Source organism: Bufo bufo, chromosome 4 (assembly GCF_905171765.1).
Source record: "Bufo bufo chromosome 4, aBufBuf1.1, whole genome shotgun sequence".
NCBI classification, from domain to species: Eukaryota; Metazoa; Chordata; class Amphibia; order Anura; family Bufonidae; genus Bufo; species Bufo bufo.
The window spans coordinates 251,114,802-251,133,464 of record NC_053392.1 but is presented as its reverse complement, the minus strand read 5'-3'; the positions used below and the strand labels follow the sequence as shown (position 1 = coordinate 251,133,464).

At 49.1% G+C, this 18,663-nt stretch overlaps 1 protein-coding gene across 2 annotated transcripts in view; it reads left to right on the top strand.

Annotated features, from left to right (window-relative positions):
• Nucleotides 1-18,663, top strand: part of ABCC5 (ATP binding cassette subfamily C member 5) — a 128,228-nt gene that overhangs the window by 76,138 nt on the left and 33,427 nt on the right. For both annotated transcript variants that reach the window (XM_040428481.1, XM_040428482.1), the window contains 4 exons: nt 461-563; nt 11,590-11,774; nt 12,311-12,457; nt 12,552-12,681. In XM_040428481.1, the coding sequence (XP_040284415.1) occupies nt 461-563; nt 11,590-11,774; nt 12,311-12,457; nt 12,552-12,681 (565 nt within the window). The remainder of the gene's footprint in view (nt 1-460; nt 564-11,589; nt 11,775-12,310; nt 12,458-12,551; nt 12,682-18,663) is intronic.

The following is an 18,663-nucleotide window of genomic DNA, read 5'->3' as shown; positions in this document are numbered from 1 at the left end:
AATGGATTAGAAGGACAGAAAGCTCAACGTAGATGTAAACTCGATCTAAGTGGCATGCCTAGAAAAATAAGTCCTTGCACTACCCTGAGCTGACAGTTTTTTTTTTTTAACTGAATACACTTATAGCACATTTTGGGATCCGCACTTTTTGTTAGAACTATATGTCTTAACCCTCATTCTGCAATACAAGTTGGCCAGAAGAGGTTGTAGCGCTCCTGACAGATTGGGATCCCAGAAGTGGGACAGTTTATTAAACCAGTAGGACAATTTCTGCAACTGTTACTGCAACTTGTCTAAAGCAAGTAATTTGTATGGAATAGACTCACCATTTAATGGTTTACACTGCTTACCAGCATTTGCTTACTGTATATTTAACCCACTTGTTTGTTTGTTTTCTGTAATATCCATATGTGTAGGTTGTCTTTTGTAATTTTCTTAAAATTAATTTTTATCTATGCAGGTGAGTCTCAAAAAGAATGTGAGCACTTCCTTAAAGAAGCCTTTAGACAAAGGAAATAAGCCAGGGTCTGTGAAGAAAGAGAAGGTCACAAAAAAAGAAGATGGTAAACTATTTCTCTCCCCCACAGGTTTTCTTTGAGCACATTAAAGTGTTAGAACTATAAGTACCGTATTTTTCGCCCCATAAGACGCACTTTTTCCTCCCCAAAAAGGGAGGAAAATGCCCCTGCGTCTTATGGGGCGAATGCTGACAGTTTAACATCGCTGGATGCGATGTACGGACTCGGGCCAGGGGAGGGACTGGGAGGAGGAGCTGGGGGCCGGCAATAGCGGTGGGGCGGTGCGGTCACTGTACTATAGCCCCGCCCCACCGCTCCGGTATTCTAATATAAAATGTATTATTGAATTAAAAGTTATTAAGCACTCACTCCTAATAGTACCGTATATCCGAATTTCTTCTGTATAATGCCGGCAGGCAGGCCGGGCGGACGGCAGCGTAACTCCCTGATGTCACGTGCCTGCGCCGCCTCCTTTATAAATGAAGCAGGCGGCGCAGGCAAGTGACGTCAGTGAGTGACGCGCCGGCCGCCCGGCCCACCTGCCGGCATTATACAGAAGAAATTCGGATATACGGTACTATTAGGAGTGAGGGGGGCATGTTTAATAACTTTTAATTGAATAATACATTTTATATTTGTATACTGGGGGGGGGGGGGCACACGGAATCTGTGGATGGCACAGTTAAGGGGTGGGGGTCTGTGGATGGCACTGTTATGGGCTGGGGGGGCACTGTGGATGGCACTGTTATGGGGTTGGGGGTCTGTGGTGGATGGCACATATATAACAGTGCCATCCACAGATCCCCCCCCCCCCCTGTAACAGTGCCATCCACAGTGCACCCCCCTGTAACAGTGTCCGTCATCCACAGATCCCCCCCATAAGTGTCCGTCATCCACAGATCCCCCCCCCATAAGTGTCCGTCATCCACAGATCCCCCCCCCATAAGTGTCCGTCATCCACAGATCCCCCCCCCATAAGTGTCCGTCATCCACAGATCCCCCCCCCATAAGTGTCCGTCATCCACAGATCCCCCCATAAGTGTCCGTCATCCACAGATCCCCCCATAAGTGTCCGTCATCCACAGATCCCCCCATAAGTGTCCGTCATCCACAGATCCCCCCATAAGTGTCCGTCATCCACAGATCCCCCCATAAGTGTCCGTCATCCACAGATCTCCCCCCCCATAAGTGTCCGTCATCCACAGATCCCCCCCCCCCCCCAATAAGTGTCCGTCATCCACAGATCCCCCCCCCCCAATAAGTGTCCGTCATCCACAGATATCCCCCCCCCCCCCAATAAGTGTCCGTCATCCACAGATCTCCCCCCCCCCCCCCCCCATAAGTGTCCGTCATCCACAGATCCCCCCCCCATAAGTGTCCGTCATCCACAGATCCCCCCCCCCATAAGTGTCCGTCATCCACAGATCCCCCCCCATAACAGTTTCCATCATCCACAGACCACCATTAGTTCCAAACCCACCAAAAGCACACCTTTTGGTTCAAAAATTTTTTTTTCTTATTTTCCTCCCCAAAAACCTAGGTGCGTTTTATGGGTCGGTGCGTCTTATAGGGCGAAAAATACGGTAAATGCCTGATATAAAAAGGATCAAAGGAAAAATTTCATTGACCCAACCCCCCCCCCATGTCTGCAATCGCCGCAAACCGCAGGTCAATTCAGACCTGCGGTTTGTGGCTTTTACCTATGGCGGTGCCATCTGGTCCCCATGGGGCTGTAGGGGGGACCCTATGGCATGGAAGGCAGCGCTGTGCCTCGCAGGCCTGAAGCTGTATGAGTAATACTCACTGTATTACTCATACAGAAGTATTGGAATGCATTGTAAAGGATTAGACCCCCAAAAGTTCAAGTCCCAAAGTGGGACAAAAAAGAAAAAAAGTTTCCCCCCAAAATAATTAAGTTTCAAGTAAAAATAAACAAAAACGTATCGACCGGCTCTATAAACATATCACATGACCTAACCCCTCAGATGAACACCATAAAAAATAAAAACTGTGCTAAATAAACAATTTTTCTCGTGCATGGCATTGGGGGACACAGCACCATGGGTATATGTCCAACTACCACTAGGAGGCACTAGACACAAAAAGTGTTGGCTCCTCCCCGTTGGGCTATACCCTCTCCACAGGCACAAGGCTATCCAGTTTTTGTCTAGTGTCCGTAGGAGGCAGACCTGTCCTGCTTTTTTTGCAGGACTTGCTGTTTATTTTTTATTTTATTTTTTATTCTTTTTTTCTCTCTTCTGCAGGTCTCGGTGATCTCCACCGTTATACCTGCTGCAGGCTGGGGCTCCATCGTGTTCCACTTTAGTTGCCCCCCCTGCGGGCGCGTACTTCTGTACCATCACCGGTCACCCAGTCCCCACAGACTGCATCCGCAGTGGCTTGCCGGCATTCCCACGGTTCCCGTGTTGAGTCTGCCGAAGGGGTGACCCTGCGGCGCCCGAAGACATCAGATGGTGAGTAAGTGAGTACCCCTGTCCCTGTGTCCCTGCCCCAGGGTTAGGTTCCCTCCTGTGGCCAGGGGGGTGGGATCCACCTTAGCTGGGGGTCCTGGGAAGCTTCCATCTTCCTCCACCTTTCTCTTCCCCCTTGGTTTTTTTTTTTTTTTTTTTTTCTTTCTCTCTTCCCTGGCCACACAGTCTTCTCCTGGGCCTTCCCCGCTACTTTAGTCCCCGGCTTTTGCAGGGACTAGGCCTCATCTTCCATGGCCCGTTCCCGGCTCCCAGGTGCTCTGTTTGTCCTGTTCCGCCCACCCCCAGGCGTCGTTTCCCCCCCCCCCCCCCCCTTACCCCCCCTTACCCTCCTCACCTAGTTTTGTGGGTCCGGAGGCCCCTCGGTCGGCCGCGATTCGCCCCGCCCCCCTCGCTCCATTCCCGGCCGCCTCATAAATCGAGGCCCCGGCTTTTGGGCCTGCTAGGCCGCGATCTTCCCGGCCCCTCCTCCTTGCTTCCCGGGCTTTTCTGACCCCGCCCGGCCCTCGGGAGGGGCTATCTCCTCCACCCTTTACTGGTCTAACGTGGGTTATATATCCAGTGGATAGATCCCCAGTTTAAAAGAACTGCAGAACCCCTTTAAGTCATTGTCCTATGTTTTTGTCTCTCAATTGCTTCATTTCTCCTGCAGCCTCTATAGCTGCTGCAGCACCTCTTTGGGGAACATGGCATCCGGGTCCAGATATGACAGCCTCTGCTGGCTGCTCTATGAGGGTCTCCTCGGATCGCCACGTGTTTTCACGTGCGTCCGCTGTCTACGAAGGCTGCCATGCGGTCGGCCTGTCCCTGCTTGTGTGCAGTACCTCTTCCCAGACCCCATTGTGTCCCCTGACCAAATCCTTTTGTGTAGGTCCCTTCTGAATGGTCTCCCTCTTTGTCAAAGCCATGGGAACATTGTCCGACTCTCCCAATCTCTGGTGGAGTCGCTGGACCGCTACCTATCCAATTGCGGCCACCTATGCCCTCCCAGGGTCCTCCCTGCAGATGAGGCATGCTTAGATAACGGCTCCGGCAAGGTGTAGCTCACAGTACAACCTCGGGTGGTCTCAACAGGATTCCACCCCTCCTCGGCATCCTCGGGTCCTCCCCAGGACAGGCCTGAGGCTGGTGACGAATCCTTTCCTGTCCCCCCCATCCGTTGCCTCTGGGGACACCTCTGCACCGATTCCCTCGGAACAGAGCATCAGGCGGTCTTCCTCCATACAGAAGCCCCCTGGGAGGTCAAGACTAACGTGCACGGAGGAACCTCTCCTACCCAGGGTTGGTATCCCCTCTAGTGGATTTTCGGATGGCGCTCCCCTGACTGCACAGGTATTCAACCGCACAGGTAAGGCAGCCGCCCCCGTGTTTAGCATAATGAGTCACCTACTTGGTGTCTCTGGTACGTACGCCTTCTCCTTAACAGGGGGGTACCTGCACCACTGCCATTGGCTGTACCTGACAAGCCTTCCTGGTTCCCCTATACCAGGGGCTATGCTCTACACATTTGAGAGTGTTTCCACCGGGTCCCCATCCTGGTGCTGGTGTTCGCCACTCTACCTCATAACAGGAGGTCCCTGTTCTAGGCAAGCGCCTCCTGTAGGTTGGTAAGGAAAAGCAATTTTATCTGGCTGTTTCCATCCGCCTTGCTCCTTTTCATAGGTAGAGTACCTACACCTACTCCAGATGCTGAAGCCATTACTCCTGGCTGGCTCTATGGTGTTCCATGCGGCACTGTTTCTCCCTTCCGGGCGAGATACACAGGCCGCCTTCAATTGCCGTGGCAATTGCACCTGTCTGTTCCCAGCCACTTTGCTCCTTTCATAGGTAGAGTACCTACACCATCTCCTGATGCTGTAGCCGATACCTCTGGCTGGCGCTATAGTGTTCCATGTGGCACTATTTCTCCCTTCCGGGCGGGATATACAGGCCGCCTTCAATTGCCGTAGCAATTGCTCCTGTCTGTTTCCAGACTTTTTTGCTCCCTTTCATAGGTAGAGTACCTACACCATCTCCGATGCTGTAGCCAATACCCCTGGCGGGCTCTATTGTGTTCCATGCGGCAACATTTCTCCCTACGGGCGAGATATAGAGGCCACTTTCAATTGCCGTAGAATTGCCTCTGTCTGGTTCTAGTCGGCACCAAGCTGCCACCTTGGTCCCTTCATAGGTAGAGTACCTGCACCATCTCCTGATGCTGTAGCTGTTGCTCCTGTCTGGCTTTATGGTGTACCATGTGGCATTTTCTCTCCCTTACCGGACGAGATATTGAGGCCTCCTCCAATTGCCGTGGTCATTGCACCTACCTCATCATAGTGTGCACCAAACAGCCATCTTACTCCCTTCATAGGTAGAGTTCCTGCACCGTCTCTGATGCTGCAGCCGTTACACCTGTCTGGCTCTATGGTGTACTATGCGGCCCTGTTTCCCTTTTTTTCAGGCGAAATAGAGGGCCTCCTTCAGTTGCCATTTCACCTACCTGATTGTAGTGTGCACCTGTCTTGTTCTTTGTGGTACCGTGCGGCCCTATTTTCCCCTTCCCGGGCGGAATATAGGTACCATTGCTAACGCGGTAGCCGTTGCACCTCTCTGGTTCTAGGGTGCACCATGCGGCCACATTGCTCCGATCTTAAAGGTAGTACCTCTACCATCTCCAGATGCTGTACCCATTACACCTTTCTGGTCATATCTCTGCACTCGCAGCCATATTTCTACTTTACAGGTTGAGTACCTGTACCCTCCAAATGCTGTCGCATTCCCAGATGCTGTGGCTATGTTTCCACTCTCCTTAGACATGCAGCCACTTTCCCTATATTTTAGGCGTGTGGTTGTATTACTCAAAGTGCTGGGCCCTATGGTGCAATCTGTGGCCCATACAGTTTCTGTATTACTGGGTGCTTTCTGCCCCCAGGTTCTAATCTGTGCTGCGGATGTTGGTTTCACCCTTTTGGTTCTTCCATACATCTCCACTCCGTTACTGTCGTGCTCAATGGTCTCCTTGTACTTCTCAGGGCACTGTCTACAACAGGCCTTCCTGGTTCTGCATGTGCATGGTTACCATATCTGGCAGGGGTGGGCCAGCCCAACCCCCACCTTGTCGGTCTAGTGCTACTTATTGTAGCTCCAGTATATGGCTGATCTGTTCTGATCCGGCGGGTGGTCCACATACAACCACGCTCCCTACACCATGGCCAGGTGGTCGTTGGCCTTTGTGCTAGGGTTGCTCTTGCCATCTCTATAAGGTACTACGGTATGCTGCGCTTCGCGTTACCCCATGTTATAGAGGAGTACTCGCGTGGTTTCCTATTACAGAGTGGCCCATTCCTGGTGGAGTACAGGGATCTCCACTGGATCTTCTACCTTGTTGGGGCACGTAGCTGGTGAGCATCGGCCGCTGCAGCAGTTTTCGGTCATCGCTGGATGTCCTCCGCCACATGGAATCCTTCTGGGGTCATCGGCATTTTTCGACGCTGGACGTCTTCCCTGACGGGTCAGGGACAGGACCACTGAGCGCCACACACCTGCCTGGCAGGTATTTTTTCAGCTGATTGCTCTGGCATCGGACAGGGTCCCGTAGTTCCTTCTGGGTCCAGGTGTTCTCGGTATTCCCTTATATTCTCTGCTTAGTTGTACTACATGACAGAGGGGCAGTCCCCTTGGACCTTGCCGTCGTTTGCACCTGTCAGGTACTTTCTCCCCCCTGGGAGTTTTCAGTACGCCGTTCGCAGCTGGTTTCTACTTTTCTGTGTAGTCTCACCCGGTTTTTTCATGGCGACTTCTGCATTCCTTATGCATATGGATGTCTGTCAATTTAGTGGTACATCCCGAGCAGCTGTACTTGCCCTTTCTGGGACAATGTACACAGTTTGCTAGTCACTGTTCTTGGAATGGCTAGTTGTCCATGGCCAATGTCCCTTCCCCTATGGTAGTTTCATTTCTCCTTTCCTGGATATTCTGGCTTGCGTTGTCTTCTGGTGGTTCAGCTCCTGGTTCCTTGTGAGCCCATTCCGGGTACTCCTTTCTGGAGTCCCTGTCCCCGTTCATTTGACCACTCAGGTTCTGCATGACAATCGTTTTTTTGGGGGGGTCGGGGCCTGGGTTGATTGTTCCCTTTATGGGTTCCAATAGCCTTGTGGTCTTCTTGGGATTCGTGTCTCTTTTCCCATCCTCCCACGTCAAGTACCTGGTATTGAGTGGTTTAGCGCTACGGTTTGCAATTCCGCCGTATGGTCTCCTTCGGGAGGGACCTCCTCCTGTTGTAGAACCTTTCCTCCTTAGGCTGTTGGAGTACTCTCCTTCTACTTCCATGTCTTTCAGTCCAGTGTGTCCTGCTGAGATTTCCTGGGCCTGTATCTGGTTCCTTTTTTCCCTGATGCTTCACATGCCCAGAGTTTCCTCTGGTCTTACGCTTCACAGTGATATCTTGTTTTCAGAGGCTCGAGCCTCGTCTCCTGTTTTTGGGACGCAGGTCTTACTCTTTTTTCCTGGCTTTTACCTACAACCCCCTCCTTCTCCAAGGGTTGGCGTTTTCCTCTAGCAGCCTTGGGTTTTCGCCTTTTAAATAGGGCGCTTAACTTCATCACCTGCCTTGCGGTGAGGGGAGACCTGCTCCCTTCACATGTGAGCCTTGCTATTGCTTCACTCACTCGTTTTGGCTTCCAGTAGTTCCTTGTTTCCTTCTCCCCTGGCCTGTCAGGGGTTGGCCACAGGTTTTTTCGCTCTTTGGGTCTGAGACAATTTAGAGCGTTAGGTAGTACCAACACGCGGTGCTGTCCTAATTTTTTCTCCAGCCCTTGGCTGAGCTCGGTGTTCCCTTTTGCCGCCTTCTTGCATTTGGGATTTTCTTCCAGGCATTTTTCCTGGGGTGTTGACAGTCTTCACTGATTCTTCCTTGAGGTTTCTTCCTTGTTATGAGGCCTCTTGCCCATTCCATGTCTTTCTCCTGTTGGGTCACATGGTTCTCCCGCACCTGTATGCCCAACCGGTGGCATGGCTGTTCTTTTCCCACCCTCGGGGACTGCTTTTGGACGTCCCATGGTGCTGTGTCCCCCAATGCCATGCACGAGAAAATTGGATTTTTTGTACTCACCGTAAAATCCTTTTCTCGTAGTAGGCATTGGGGGACACAGATCCCACCCTATGTTTTTACTTCCGATTTTCCGGGCTGGTCTCTTCATCTTTCCCGGTACGGGAGTTGTTGGTTCCTTGCTTTTTTTTCTCTCTCCTACTGCTTTTGGTACAAACTGAATAGCCTTGTGCCTGTGGAGAGGGTATAGCCCAACGGGGAGGAGCCAACACTTTTTGTGTCTAGTGCCTCCTAGTGGTAGTTGGACATATACCCATGGTGCTGTGTCCCCCAATGCCTACTACGAGAAAAGGATTTTACGGTGAGTACAAAAAATCCAATTTTTTTGGTCCCCTTACATCACAAAAAGTACAACAGCAAGCGATCAAAAAGGCATTTGCCCACCAAAATAGTACCAAGTCACCTCATCCCGCAAAAAATGAGCTCCTACCTGAGACAATCGCCCAAAAAAAAATAAAAAATATGGCTCAGAATATGGAGACACTAAAACATAATTTTTTTGTTTTAAAAAAGCTGTTATTGTGTAAAACTTACATAAATAAAAAAATGTATACATATTAGGTATCGCCGCGTCCGTATCGACCGGCTCTATAAAAATATCACATGAACTAACCCCTCAGATGAACACAGTAAAAAAAATTAAATAAAAACTGTGCTAAATAAACAAAATATTTTGTCACCTTACATCACAAAAAGTGTAATAGCAAGCGATCAAAAAGTCACACGCACCCCAAAATAGTACCAATAAAACAGTCATCTCATCCCGCAAAAATCATACCCTACCCAAGGTAATCACCCAAAAACTGAAAAAATTATGGCTCTCAGACTATGGAAACATATATTTTGAACCAATAGGTGTGCTTTTGGTGGGTTTTGAACTAATTGTGGTCTGTGGATGGCGCACTGTTATGGGGGATCTGTGGGTGACGCACTGTTATGGGGGAATCTGTGGGTGACGCACTGTTATGGGGGAATCTGTGGGTGGCTCTTATTGGGGTCTCTGGATGGCACTGTTATGGGGATCTGTGTATGACACATATATAGCATCTTATGCTATGTGTCATCCACAGATCCCCTCCATAAGTATCCCTGTAGTGAATGACCCTCAATACAGGGGGTGGGGGTCGCATCTGCTTTTATAATGACAGCGGGGCCCGTGCAGTGACTGTATTCTACTACACGGGCCCCGCTCACTGTATAATCGTATCTGTAATAGTTAATTATGTATATACCGGTAATCGCATAATCAGCGCTACTTACACCTACAAGCGCTCGGTAGGTAGCAGAGAGGAGGGAGGAGGCAGGCTGGGAGGACGGGCGCTGGCAGCGTGAGTCACTACGTCATGCGCCCACGCCGCCTGCTTCATTCATAAAGTGGGCGGCGCAGGCGCGTGACGTAGCGAGTGATGCGCCGCCCGCCCGTTCTCCCGGCCTGCCTCCTCCCTCCTCTCTGCTACCTACCAAGCGCTTGTAGTTGTAAGTAGCGCTGATTATGCGATTACCGGTATATACATAATTAACTATTACAGATATGATTACACAGTGAGCGGGGCCCGTGTAGTAGAATACAGTCACTGCACGGGCCCCTCTGTCATTATAAAAGCAGATGCCGACCCCCCCCAGCCCCTCCTCCCTCACAGCTGATGTATCATTGAAAATACGGCAAAATCAGCAGCATTCGCCCCATAAGACGCACTGCTATTTTCCCCCCACTTTTGGGGGGGGGAAGTGCGTCTTATAGGGCGAAAAATACGGTACATAAATAAATAAAGTATACATATTAGGTATCGCTGCGTCCGTGACAACCTGGTCTATAAAAATACCACATGATCTAACCTGTCAGATGAATGTTGTAAATAACAAAAAATAAAAACGGTGCCAAAACAGCTATTTCTTGTTACCTTGCCTCACAAAAAGTGTAATATAGAGCAACCAAAAATCATATGCACCCTAAACTAGTACCAACAAAAACTTCCACCCTATCCCGTAGTTTCTAAAATGGGGTCACTTTTTTGGAGTTTCTACTCTAGGGGTGCATCAGGAGGGCTTCAAATGGGACATGGTGTAAAAAAAAACAGTCCAGCAAAATCATGCCGTGTGCCCGTACAGCAGTTTCACGACCACATATGGGGTGTTTCTGTAAACTACAGAATCGGGGCCATAAATATTGAGTTTGGTTTGGCTGTTAACCCTTGCTCTGTAAAAGTAAAAAAAATATTAAAATGGAAAATCTGCCAAAAAAGGGAAATTTTGAAATTGTATCTCTATTTTCCATTAATTCTTGTGGAACACCTAAAGGGTTAACAAAGTTTGTAAAATCAGTTTTGAATACCTTGAGGGGTGTAGTTTCTAGAATGGGGTCATTTTTGGGTGGTTTCTATTATGTAAGCCTCGCAAAGTGACTTCAGACCTGAACTGGTCCCTAAAAATTGGGTTTTTGAAAATTTCTGAAAAATTTCAAGATTTGCTTCTAAACTTGTGCCGAAAAAACAATCTCAGAATGGCCTGGATAAGTCAAAGCGTTTTAAAGTTATCACCACTTAAAGTGACACTGGTCAGATTTGCAAAACATGGCCTGGTCTTTAAGGGAACCTGTCATGTGGATATTTGACTATAATCTAACTAATTATATACAATCATTAACTACTAAAAAGTGCCTTAGATGTATTCACTTACTGGTGTGACAGATGGTTACCTCATAATATACACACAAAGATGCCGCATGCTAATGAGCTGATTGGAGTCCAGCGTGATGTCATTTAGTCCAGCGTATATTTAATTCAGAGCTATAGCCACTCCCCTGCCCACCTGCTGCTGGTTCATATGGAAACAAACTGACCCTCAGCAGCAGGTGGGCGGGGAGAGTCAGGAGCTCATGAATATTCAGGACTCATCATTATCAGCTGGAGCTTTTCAATACAAGATGTTGGCAGATTGACTGGGTCAATTAAAGAAAGTGACCCAGCATTGTGCTAAGAGAATCAATCACTTATGTATGTTGCCATTAGTTAGGACACCATAAAACTGGTGACAGGTTCCCTTTAAGGTGAAATAAGGCTGTGTCCTTAAGGAGTTAATGGAACTTCCCATGCAAGAATAAATAAAAAGGCATGGGATTGGGACCTTTTACCTAGAAATCCTCTGTTGCCAGCCTTTCTGCACTTTAGAGTGATACTACTGAAGATGTGGCAGTGATAGGCAACAGTGGGGTGTATTTGTGCCACTGGCAAACAGGCACGAAAAGTGTTATTTAGAGGGGCAAGAATCCATATTTGTTATAGAGCAACGCTTTCTCATTTCCGGGACTATAGTTATTATTTACAATAATGTTCCATAATGAGAACCCTTACTGTATACTATGGCATCTAGAACCCAGAGAGGATGCATATGGTTCATTGGGATTATGTTGAAGTATTAGGATCTGTTTAAAATAATTGTGAAATAAGTTATAATTTTATACAGAATGTTGTTTTTATTTGGACTATGTAATCCACAGGCCAGCTTATGCAAATGGAGGAGAAAGGCAAAGGATCAGTGCCCTGGTCAGTATATGGCGATTATATCCAGGCAGCTGGCGGTCCTTTCGCGTTTTTCATCATCATGGCCCTATTTGTGCTCAATGTTGGAAGCACAGCCTTCAGCAATTGGTGGCTCGGTTATTGGATTAAGCAAGGAAGCGGGGTAAGGCTCTCTTTACAATGTTAAATTTAATATCCATAAAACTGAGTCAGATTGAACCATATTTACTGTCTGATATCAGATTTCCTTTTTCCTATGGATAGAGAAGAGAGGGAGACACCTATTTCAATAAGCAAAAATACTCCTCCGCACTCCAGATACATGCAAAAATGAAAGTGATTTATTCCACCATGTTCACAGCAGCAGCATTTAAGTCCTATCACAGGACCTTTCTGAAGCTTGAGAAAAGTCCTGTGATAGGACTTATTAGGACTGAAATGTTGCTGCTGTGAACATGGGGGAATAAATCACTTTTTCATTTTTGCATGTATCTGGAGTTCTGTGGTGTATTTTTTCTTATGGTTATTTGAATCCTCGGTTGGGATTAAATGCGCTGGCACCCATCTTTGATTGTCATAGCCTGTGAGAGTACTGCTTCATTTTTTCTGTCTGTGCACTTTTGAACAAGTATGATATGATGGTGAAATGTTGCAGAATTACTGCTGTAAGTGGTTCTGAAAACTGTTTTGTTCCTACAGAACACTACGGTGCTGTTACACAATGAAACTGTGGTCAGTAACAGCATGAAGGACAATCCTCATGTGCACTACTATACTGGCATCTATGCTCTGTCTATGGTTATCATGCTCATCCTGAAAGCAGTGCGTGGCATAGTCTTCGTTAAGGTAATGAATTTTGCGTTTTTGGGGCATTTTTTTTTTTCCCCCTGCTAACTCCTCTCCACGGATAACTAATATTCTTTTGTTTCATTATTTTCAGGGCACTCTTCGAGCTTCTTCTAAGCTTCATGATGATCTCTTTAGACGCATTCTCCGGAGCCCCATGAAGTTTTTTGACACGACCCCCACAGGTCGAATTCTGACTAGGTTTTCTAAAGACATGGATGAAGGTCAGTTTTCTGATATTCTTGGAGAGATTGTATCATGTAATTTGGTAGAAAAGGATTTGCTTGTTCACAAATTGGCTGCACTTGGTATTTCTTTAAAATAAAAATCTATTGTCAACTTTTTTGTGAAAATTTAATGGTTTCTACATACACAAACAGATGAGCCTTTGAGGTTCACTAAAATGTATGTGCAATGAGTCACAAGAAATACTTAGTGGTTGACTCGCTTCAGCAAATGGCATTTATCATGTAGAGAAAATTTAGATTTTTTTGTACTCACCGTAAAATCCTTTTCTCGTAGTAGGCATTGGGGGACACAGCACCATGGGTTTATGTCCAACTACCACTCGGAGGCGACACTAGACATAAAAAGTGTTGGCTCCTCCCCGTTGGGCTATACCCTCTCCACAGGCACTAGGCTAATCAGTTTGTACCAAAAGCAGTAGGAGAGAGAAGAAAGGCTAGGAACCAGCAACTCCCGTTTCGGGAAAGATCAATAGAGCAGCCGGGAGAAGCGGAAGTAAAAAAAAAAACATAGGGTGGGATCTGTATCCCCCAATGTCTACTACGAGAAAAGGATTTTACGGTGAGTACAAAAAAAATCCAATTTTCTCGTGCATGGCATTGGGGGACAAAGCACCATGGGATGTCCCAAAGCAGTCCCCGAGGGTGGGAAATGAACAGCCATGCCACCGGTTGGGGATACAGGTGCAGGAGAACCATGTGACCCAACAGGAGAAAAGCACGGAATGGGCAAGAGGCCTCATAACAAGGGAGAAACCCCAAGGAAGCAACAGTGAAGACTGCCAGCACCCCTGGACAAATGCCTGGGAGAAAATCCCAAATGCAAGAAGAAGGCAAAGGGGAACACCCAGCTCAGCCAAATGCTGGAGAGAAAGTAGGACAGCACCACGTATTGGAGCTACCTAACATTCTAATTGTCTCAGGCCAAAGCACAAACACCCTGTGGCCAACCCTTGACAGGCCAGGGGAGCAATGAAACACGGAACCACTGAAGGCCAAACGAGTGAGGGGAGCCATAGCAAGGCTCACATGTGAAGAGAGCAGGTCTCCCCTCACCACAAAGCAGGTGATGAAGTTAAGCGCCCTATTGAAAGGTAAAAACCCCAAAGGCGCTAAGGAAAATCGCCAACCCTTGGAAAGGGAAGGGGTTGTAAGTAAAGGCCAGGAAAAGAGAAAAGATAAGACCTGCATCCCAAAACCAGGAGACGAGGAACGAGCCTCTGAAAACTAAATATCGCTGAGAGAAAGCCAAACGAGTGAGAGACTTGGACTGAGAGACTTGGGAGGAGAAGGAGAGTACTCCTAACAGTCTAAGGAGAAAGGTACTACAAACAGGAGAAAGTCCCTCCCGAAGGAGACCATAAGGTGAAAATGCAAACCGTAGCACTAAACCACTCAATACCAGGTACTTGACGTGGGAGGATAGGAAGATAGACACGAATCCCAAGAGGTCCACAAGGCTATTGGAACCCACAAGGGGAACAATTAACCCAGCCCCCCCCCCCAAACAACGATTATCATATAGAATCTGTGTGATCAAATGAACGGGGACAGGGACTCCAGAAAGGAGTACCCGGTATGGGCTCAAATGGAACCAGGAACTGAACCACCAGAGGACAACAAAAGCCAGAATATCCAAGAAAAAGTTAAAAGAACCACCATAGGGGAAGGAATTGGCCACGGACAACTAGCCATTCCAAGAATAGTGGCTATCAATCTGCATACATTATCCCAGAGAGGGCAAGTACAGCGGCTTGGGTTGTACCACTAAATCGACAGACACCCATATGCATAAGGAATGGCGAAGTCGCCATGAAAGAAACTGGGTGTGACTACACGAAATGTAGAAACCAGCTGCGACCGACATACAGAAGACTCCCAATGGGAGAAAGTACCTGACAGGCGCAGACAATAGCAAGGTCCAAGGGGACTGCCCTCTGTCATATAGTACAACTAACCAGAGAATATAAGGGAACACCCGAACCCAGAAGGAATTATGGAACCCTGTCCGATGCCAGAGCAATCAGCAGAGAATTCACCTACCAGGCAGTTGTGTGGTGCTCAGTGGTTCTGTCCCTGAGTCGTCAGGAAGGACGTCCGGCAAGGATAATGTTTCTGACCCCAGAAGGATTCTGTGTTGTGGAGGACATCCAGTGATGACCGAAAACTGCTGCAGCGGCCGATGCTCACCAAGCTACGTACCCCAACAAGGAGAAGATCCAGTGGAGATCACTGTACTCCACCAGGAATGGTCCGCCCTGTAATAGAAAACAACGCGGGTACTCCTTTATAACATGGGGAACGCGGAGTGCAGCAGACAGTAGTATTTTATAGGGATGGCAAGAGCAACACTAGCAGAAAAGCCAACAACCACCTGTCCATGGTGTAGGGAGCGTGGTTGTATGTGGACCACCCAACCCCCACCTCTTGGGCCAGCCCAACCCCCACCTCTTCGGTCTAGTGCTACTTCTGGTGTACCCAGTATATGGCTGATCTGGTGGGTGGTCCACATACAACCACGCTCCCTACACCATGGCCAGGTGGTTGTTGGCTTTTGTGCTAGGGTTGCTCTTGCCATCCCTATAAAATACTACTGTCTGCTGCACTCCGCGTTACCCCATATTATAAAGAAGTACCCGCGTTGTTTTCTATTACAGGGCGGACCATTCCTGGTGGAGTACAGTGATCTCCACTGGATCTTCTCCTTGTTGGGGTACATGGTGAGCATCGGCCGCTGCAGCAGTTTTCGGTGAACCCACCCACCAGATCAGCCATATACTGGGTACACCAGAAGTAGCACTAGACCGAAGAGGTGGGGGTTGGGCTGGCCCACCCTTGCCAGATATGGTTACCATGCTGAACCAGGATGGCCTGTTGTGGACAGTGCCTTTAGAAAGTACAAGGAGACCATAGAGCACGACAGTAACGGAGTGGCAGATGTATGGAAGAACCAAAAAGGGAAGTAACCAACATCCGCAGCACAGATTAGAGCCCGGGGAAGGAAGCACCCAGTAATACAGAAACTGTATGGGCCACAGATTGCACCATAGGGCCCAGCACGTGGGATACTAAAATAACACGCCTAAAAACCGAGGTAAAGTGGCTGCATGTTGCACTCTGAGGAGAGTGGAAACAAAGGCACAGCATCCAGTAATGTGACCGCATTTGGAGGGTACAGGTCCTCAACCGGTAAGGTAGAAATACAGCTGTGTAGTGCAGAGATACGACCAGACAGGTGCAATGAGTACAGCATCTGGAGATGGTAGAGGTACTAGATTTAAGATCGGAGCGATGTGGCCGCATGGTGCGCCCTAGGATCAGAGAAGTGCAACGGCTACCGTGTTAGCAATGGTACCTATATTCCGCTCGGGAAGGGGAAAATAGGGCCACACGGTACCACAAAGAACGACAGGTGCACACCACAATCAGGTAGGTGCAATGGCAACTGAAAGAGGCCCTCTATTTCACCTGAAAAGAGGGAAACAGGGCTGCATCAACAGTATCTGGAGATGGTACAGTAAGATGGCTGTTTGGTGCACACTATGATGAGGTAGGTGCACCGGCCACGGCAATACAAGGTGGCCTCAATATCTCGTCCGGTAAGGGAGAAATAGTGCCGCAAGGTACACCATAAGGCCAGATAGGAGCAGCGGCTACACCCTCTAGAGATAGTGTAGGTACTCTACCTATGAAGGGAGCAAGGTGGCAGCTTGGTGCCCACTAGAACCAAACAGAGGCAATTGCTACAGCAATTGAGAGTGGCCTCTATATCTCGCCTGGAAGGGAGAAATAGTGCCGCACGGAACACAATAGAGCCCGCCAGGGATATTGGATACAGCATCAGGAGATGGTGTAGGTACTCCACCTATGAAGGGAGCAAGGTGGCTGGAAACAGACAGGTGCAATTGAAGGCGGTCTGTATATCTCGCCCGGTAGGGGGAAATAGTGCCGCATGGAACACCATAGAGCCAGCCAGGATTAAGGGCTACAGCATCTGGAGTAGGTGTAGGTACTCTAACCTATGAAAGTAACAAGGCGGCTGGAAACAGACAGATGTAATCGCCACGGCAGAAGAAGTCTGCCTGCATATCTCTGGTACATGCACTACAAAAGAACCTTTAGAAGGGTTACCAACACTGCAAGAGGCGTTTGGCTGAATTATCAGCTTGCCTAGAACAGGGACCCCCAGAAATGAGGTAGAGTGGCGAACACCAGCACCAGGATGGAGACCCTGTGGGAACACTCACAAATGTGTAGAACATAGCCTACGTACAGCCTACGAGGGCGCACGTACCAGAGACACCACGTAGGTGTCCCAGTTGCTAAGCACGGTGACTGCTGCCTTACCTGTGCGGAAACTACCTGTGCAGGCAGGGGAGCGCCATCCGAAAGTCCACTAGAGCACTAGAGGGGCACCAAACCTGGGTAGGGCAGGTCCCTCCGTGCATGTTTGTCTCGACCTCACAGAGGGATTCTGTATGGTGGAAGACCACCTGATGCTCTGTTCCGAAGGAATCGGTGCAGAGGTGTCCCCAGAGTCAACTGACAGAGAAGGTTTCGTCAACAGCCTCAGGCCTGTCTTGGGGGCGACCCAAGGATGCCGAGGAGAGGTGGAAGCTAGTTGAGACCACCCGAGGTTGGTCTGTGGGCTACTCCTTGCGTGACCCTGGATCTGAGCGTGCCCCATCTGCAGGGAGGACCCTGGGGGGGGGGGGGGGGTGACCGCAATTTGGGTAGGTAGGGGTCCAGCAACTCCGCCAGGGATTGGGAGAGTCAGGCAAGGTTCCCATGGTTCGACAGGGAGGGAGCCCATTCAGGAGGGACCTGCACAAAAGGGTGGGAGGGGTAATGCTGGAGTCTGGGGAAAAAAAATACTGAACAAAAAAAAGCAGGGACAAGCTGACCACATGGAAACCTCCGTAGACAGCGGACGCATGTGAAATACGTGGCGATCCAATAGGGAGGCTGGGAGACGAGGCCCTCATAGAGCAGCAGGGCTGTCCTATCTGGCCCCGGATGCCACGTTCCAAAGAGGTGCTGCAGCAGCTATGGATTAGGTGGTCAGGACAGCAGGAGAATGAGGCAATTGAGAGAGGGGGGGGGGGGGGGGGGGGGGGGGGGGGAGATGGAGCCTGCAGAAGCAAATCAGCCAGAGGCTGCCTACCAGACCCCAAGAGCTGTATCCCAGCGCGCCCTGTGCAGGTGAGCAACAAGATGGTGAGAGAAGGAGCCGGCAGCAAGAGGAAGAACCGCCCCTCTGAGACAGAGCAGGGAACCCGCGCTGGAGCTGGATTAGACAGGCAGGAGAGGCCCCTCCCAGGCTCCCCCCACGGAGGGGGGGGGGGGTGACGGAGCAAGCCCGGGAAGCTCAGGAGTGGGCGGGGAGTTGCGGTCTAGTAGGCCCGAAAAGCCGGGGCCTCGATTAGTGGATACTAGAACAAGACTGATTAGCCTTGTGCCTGTGGAGAGGGTATAGCCCAACGGGGAGGAACCAACACTTTTTATGTCTAGTGTCGCCTCCTAGTGGTAGTTGGACATATACCTATGGTGCTGTGTCCCCCAATGCCATGCACAAGAGTTAATTCAAGCCACTTACTAATGTATTGTGAGTGTCCATATTGCTTTCTTTGCTGGCTTGATTCATATTTGAATTGCATTATAACCTTCTTGTTTCCATGGTTATGACCACCCTGCAATCCAGCCGTGGTAGTCATGCTTGCACCCTATAAGAAAAAGCGCTGGCCTACATACATTCCTGTGTTCCTGGCCACCATAGAGGCCAGCACTTTTTCCTATAGTGTGCAAGCATGACCACCCCTGCTGGATTGCAGGGGTGGTCATAGCCATGGAAACAAGAAGTATAGAATGTGATGAAAAATTTATCAAGCCATCAAAGGAGGCAATATGGACAATCACAATACATTAGGAAGTGCCTTGTATTAACTTTCTCTACATAATAAA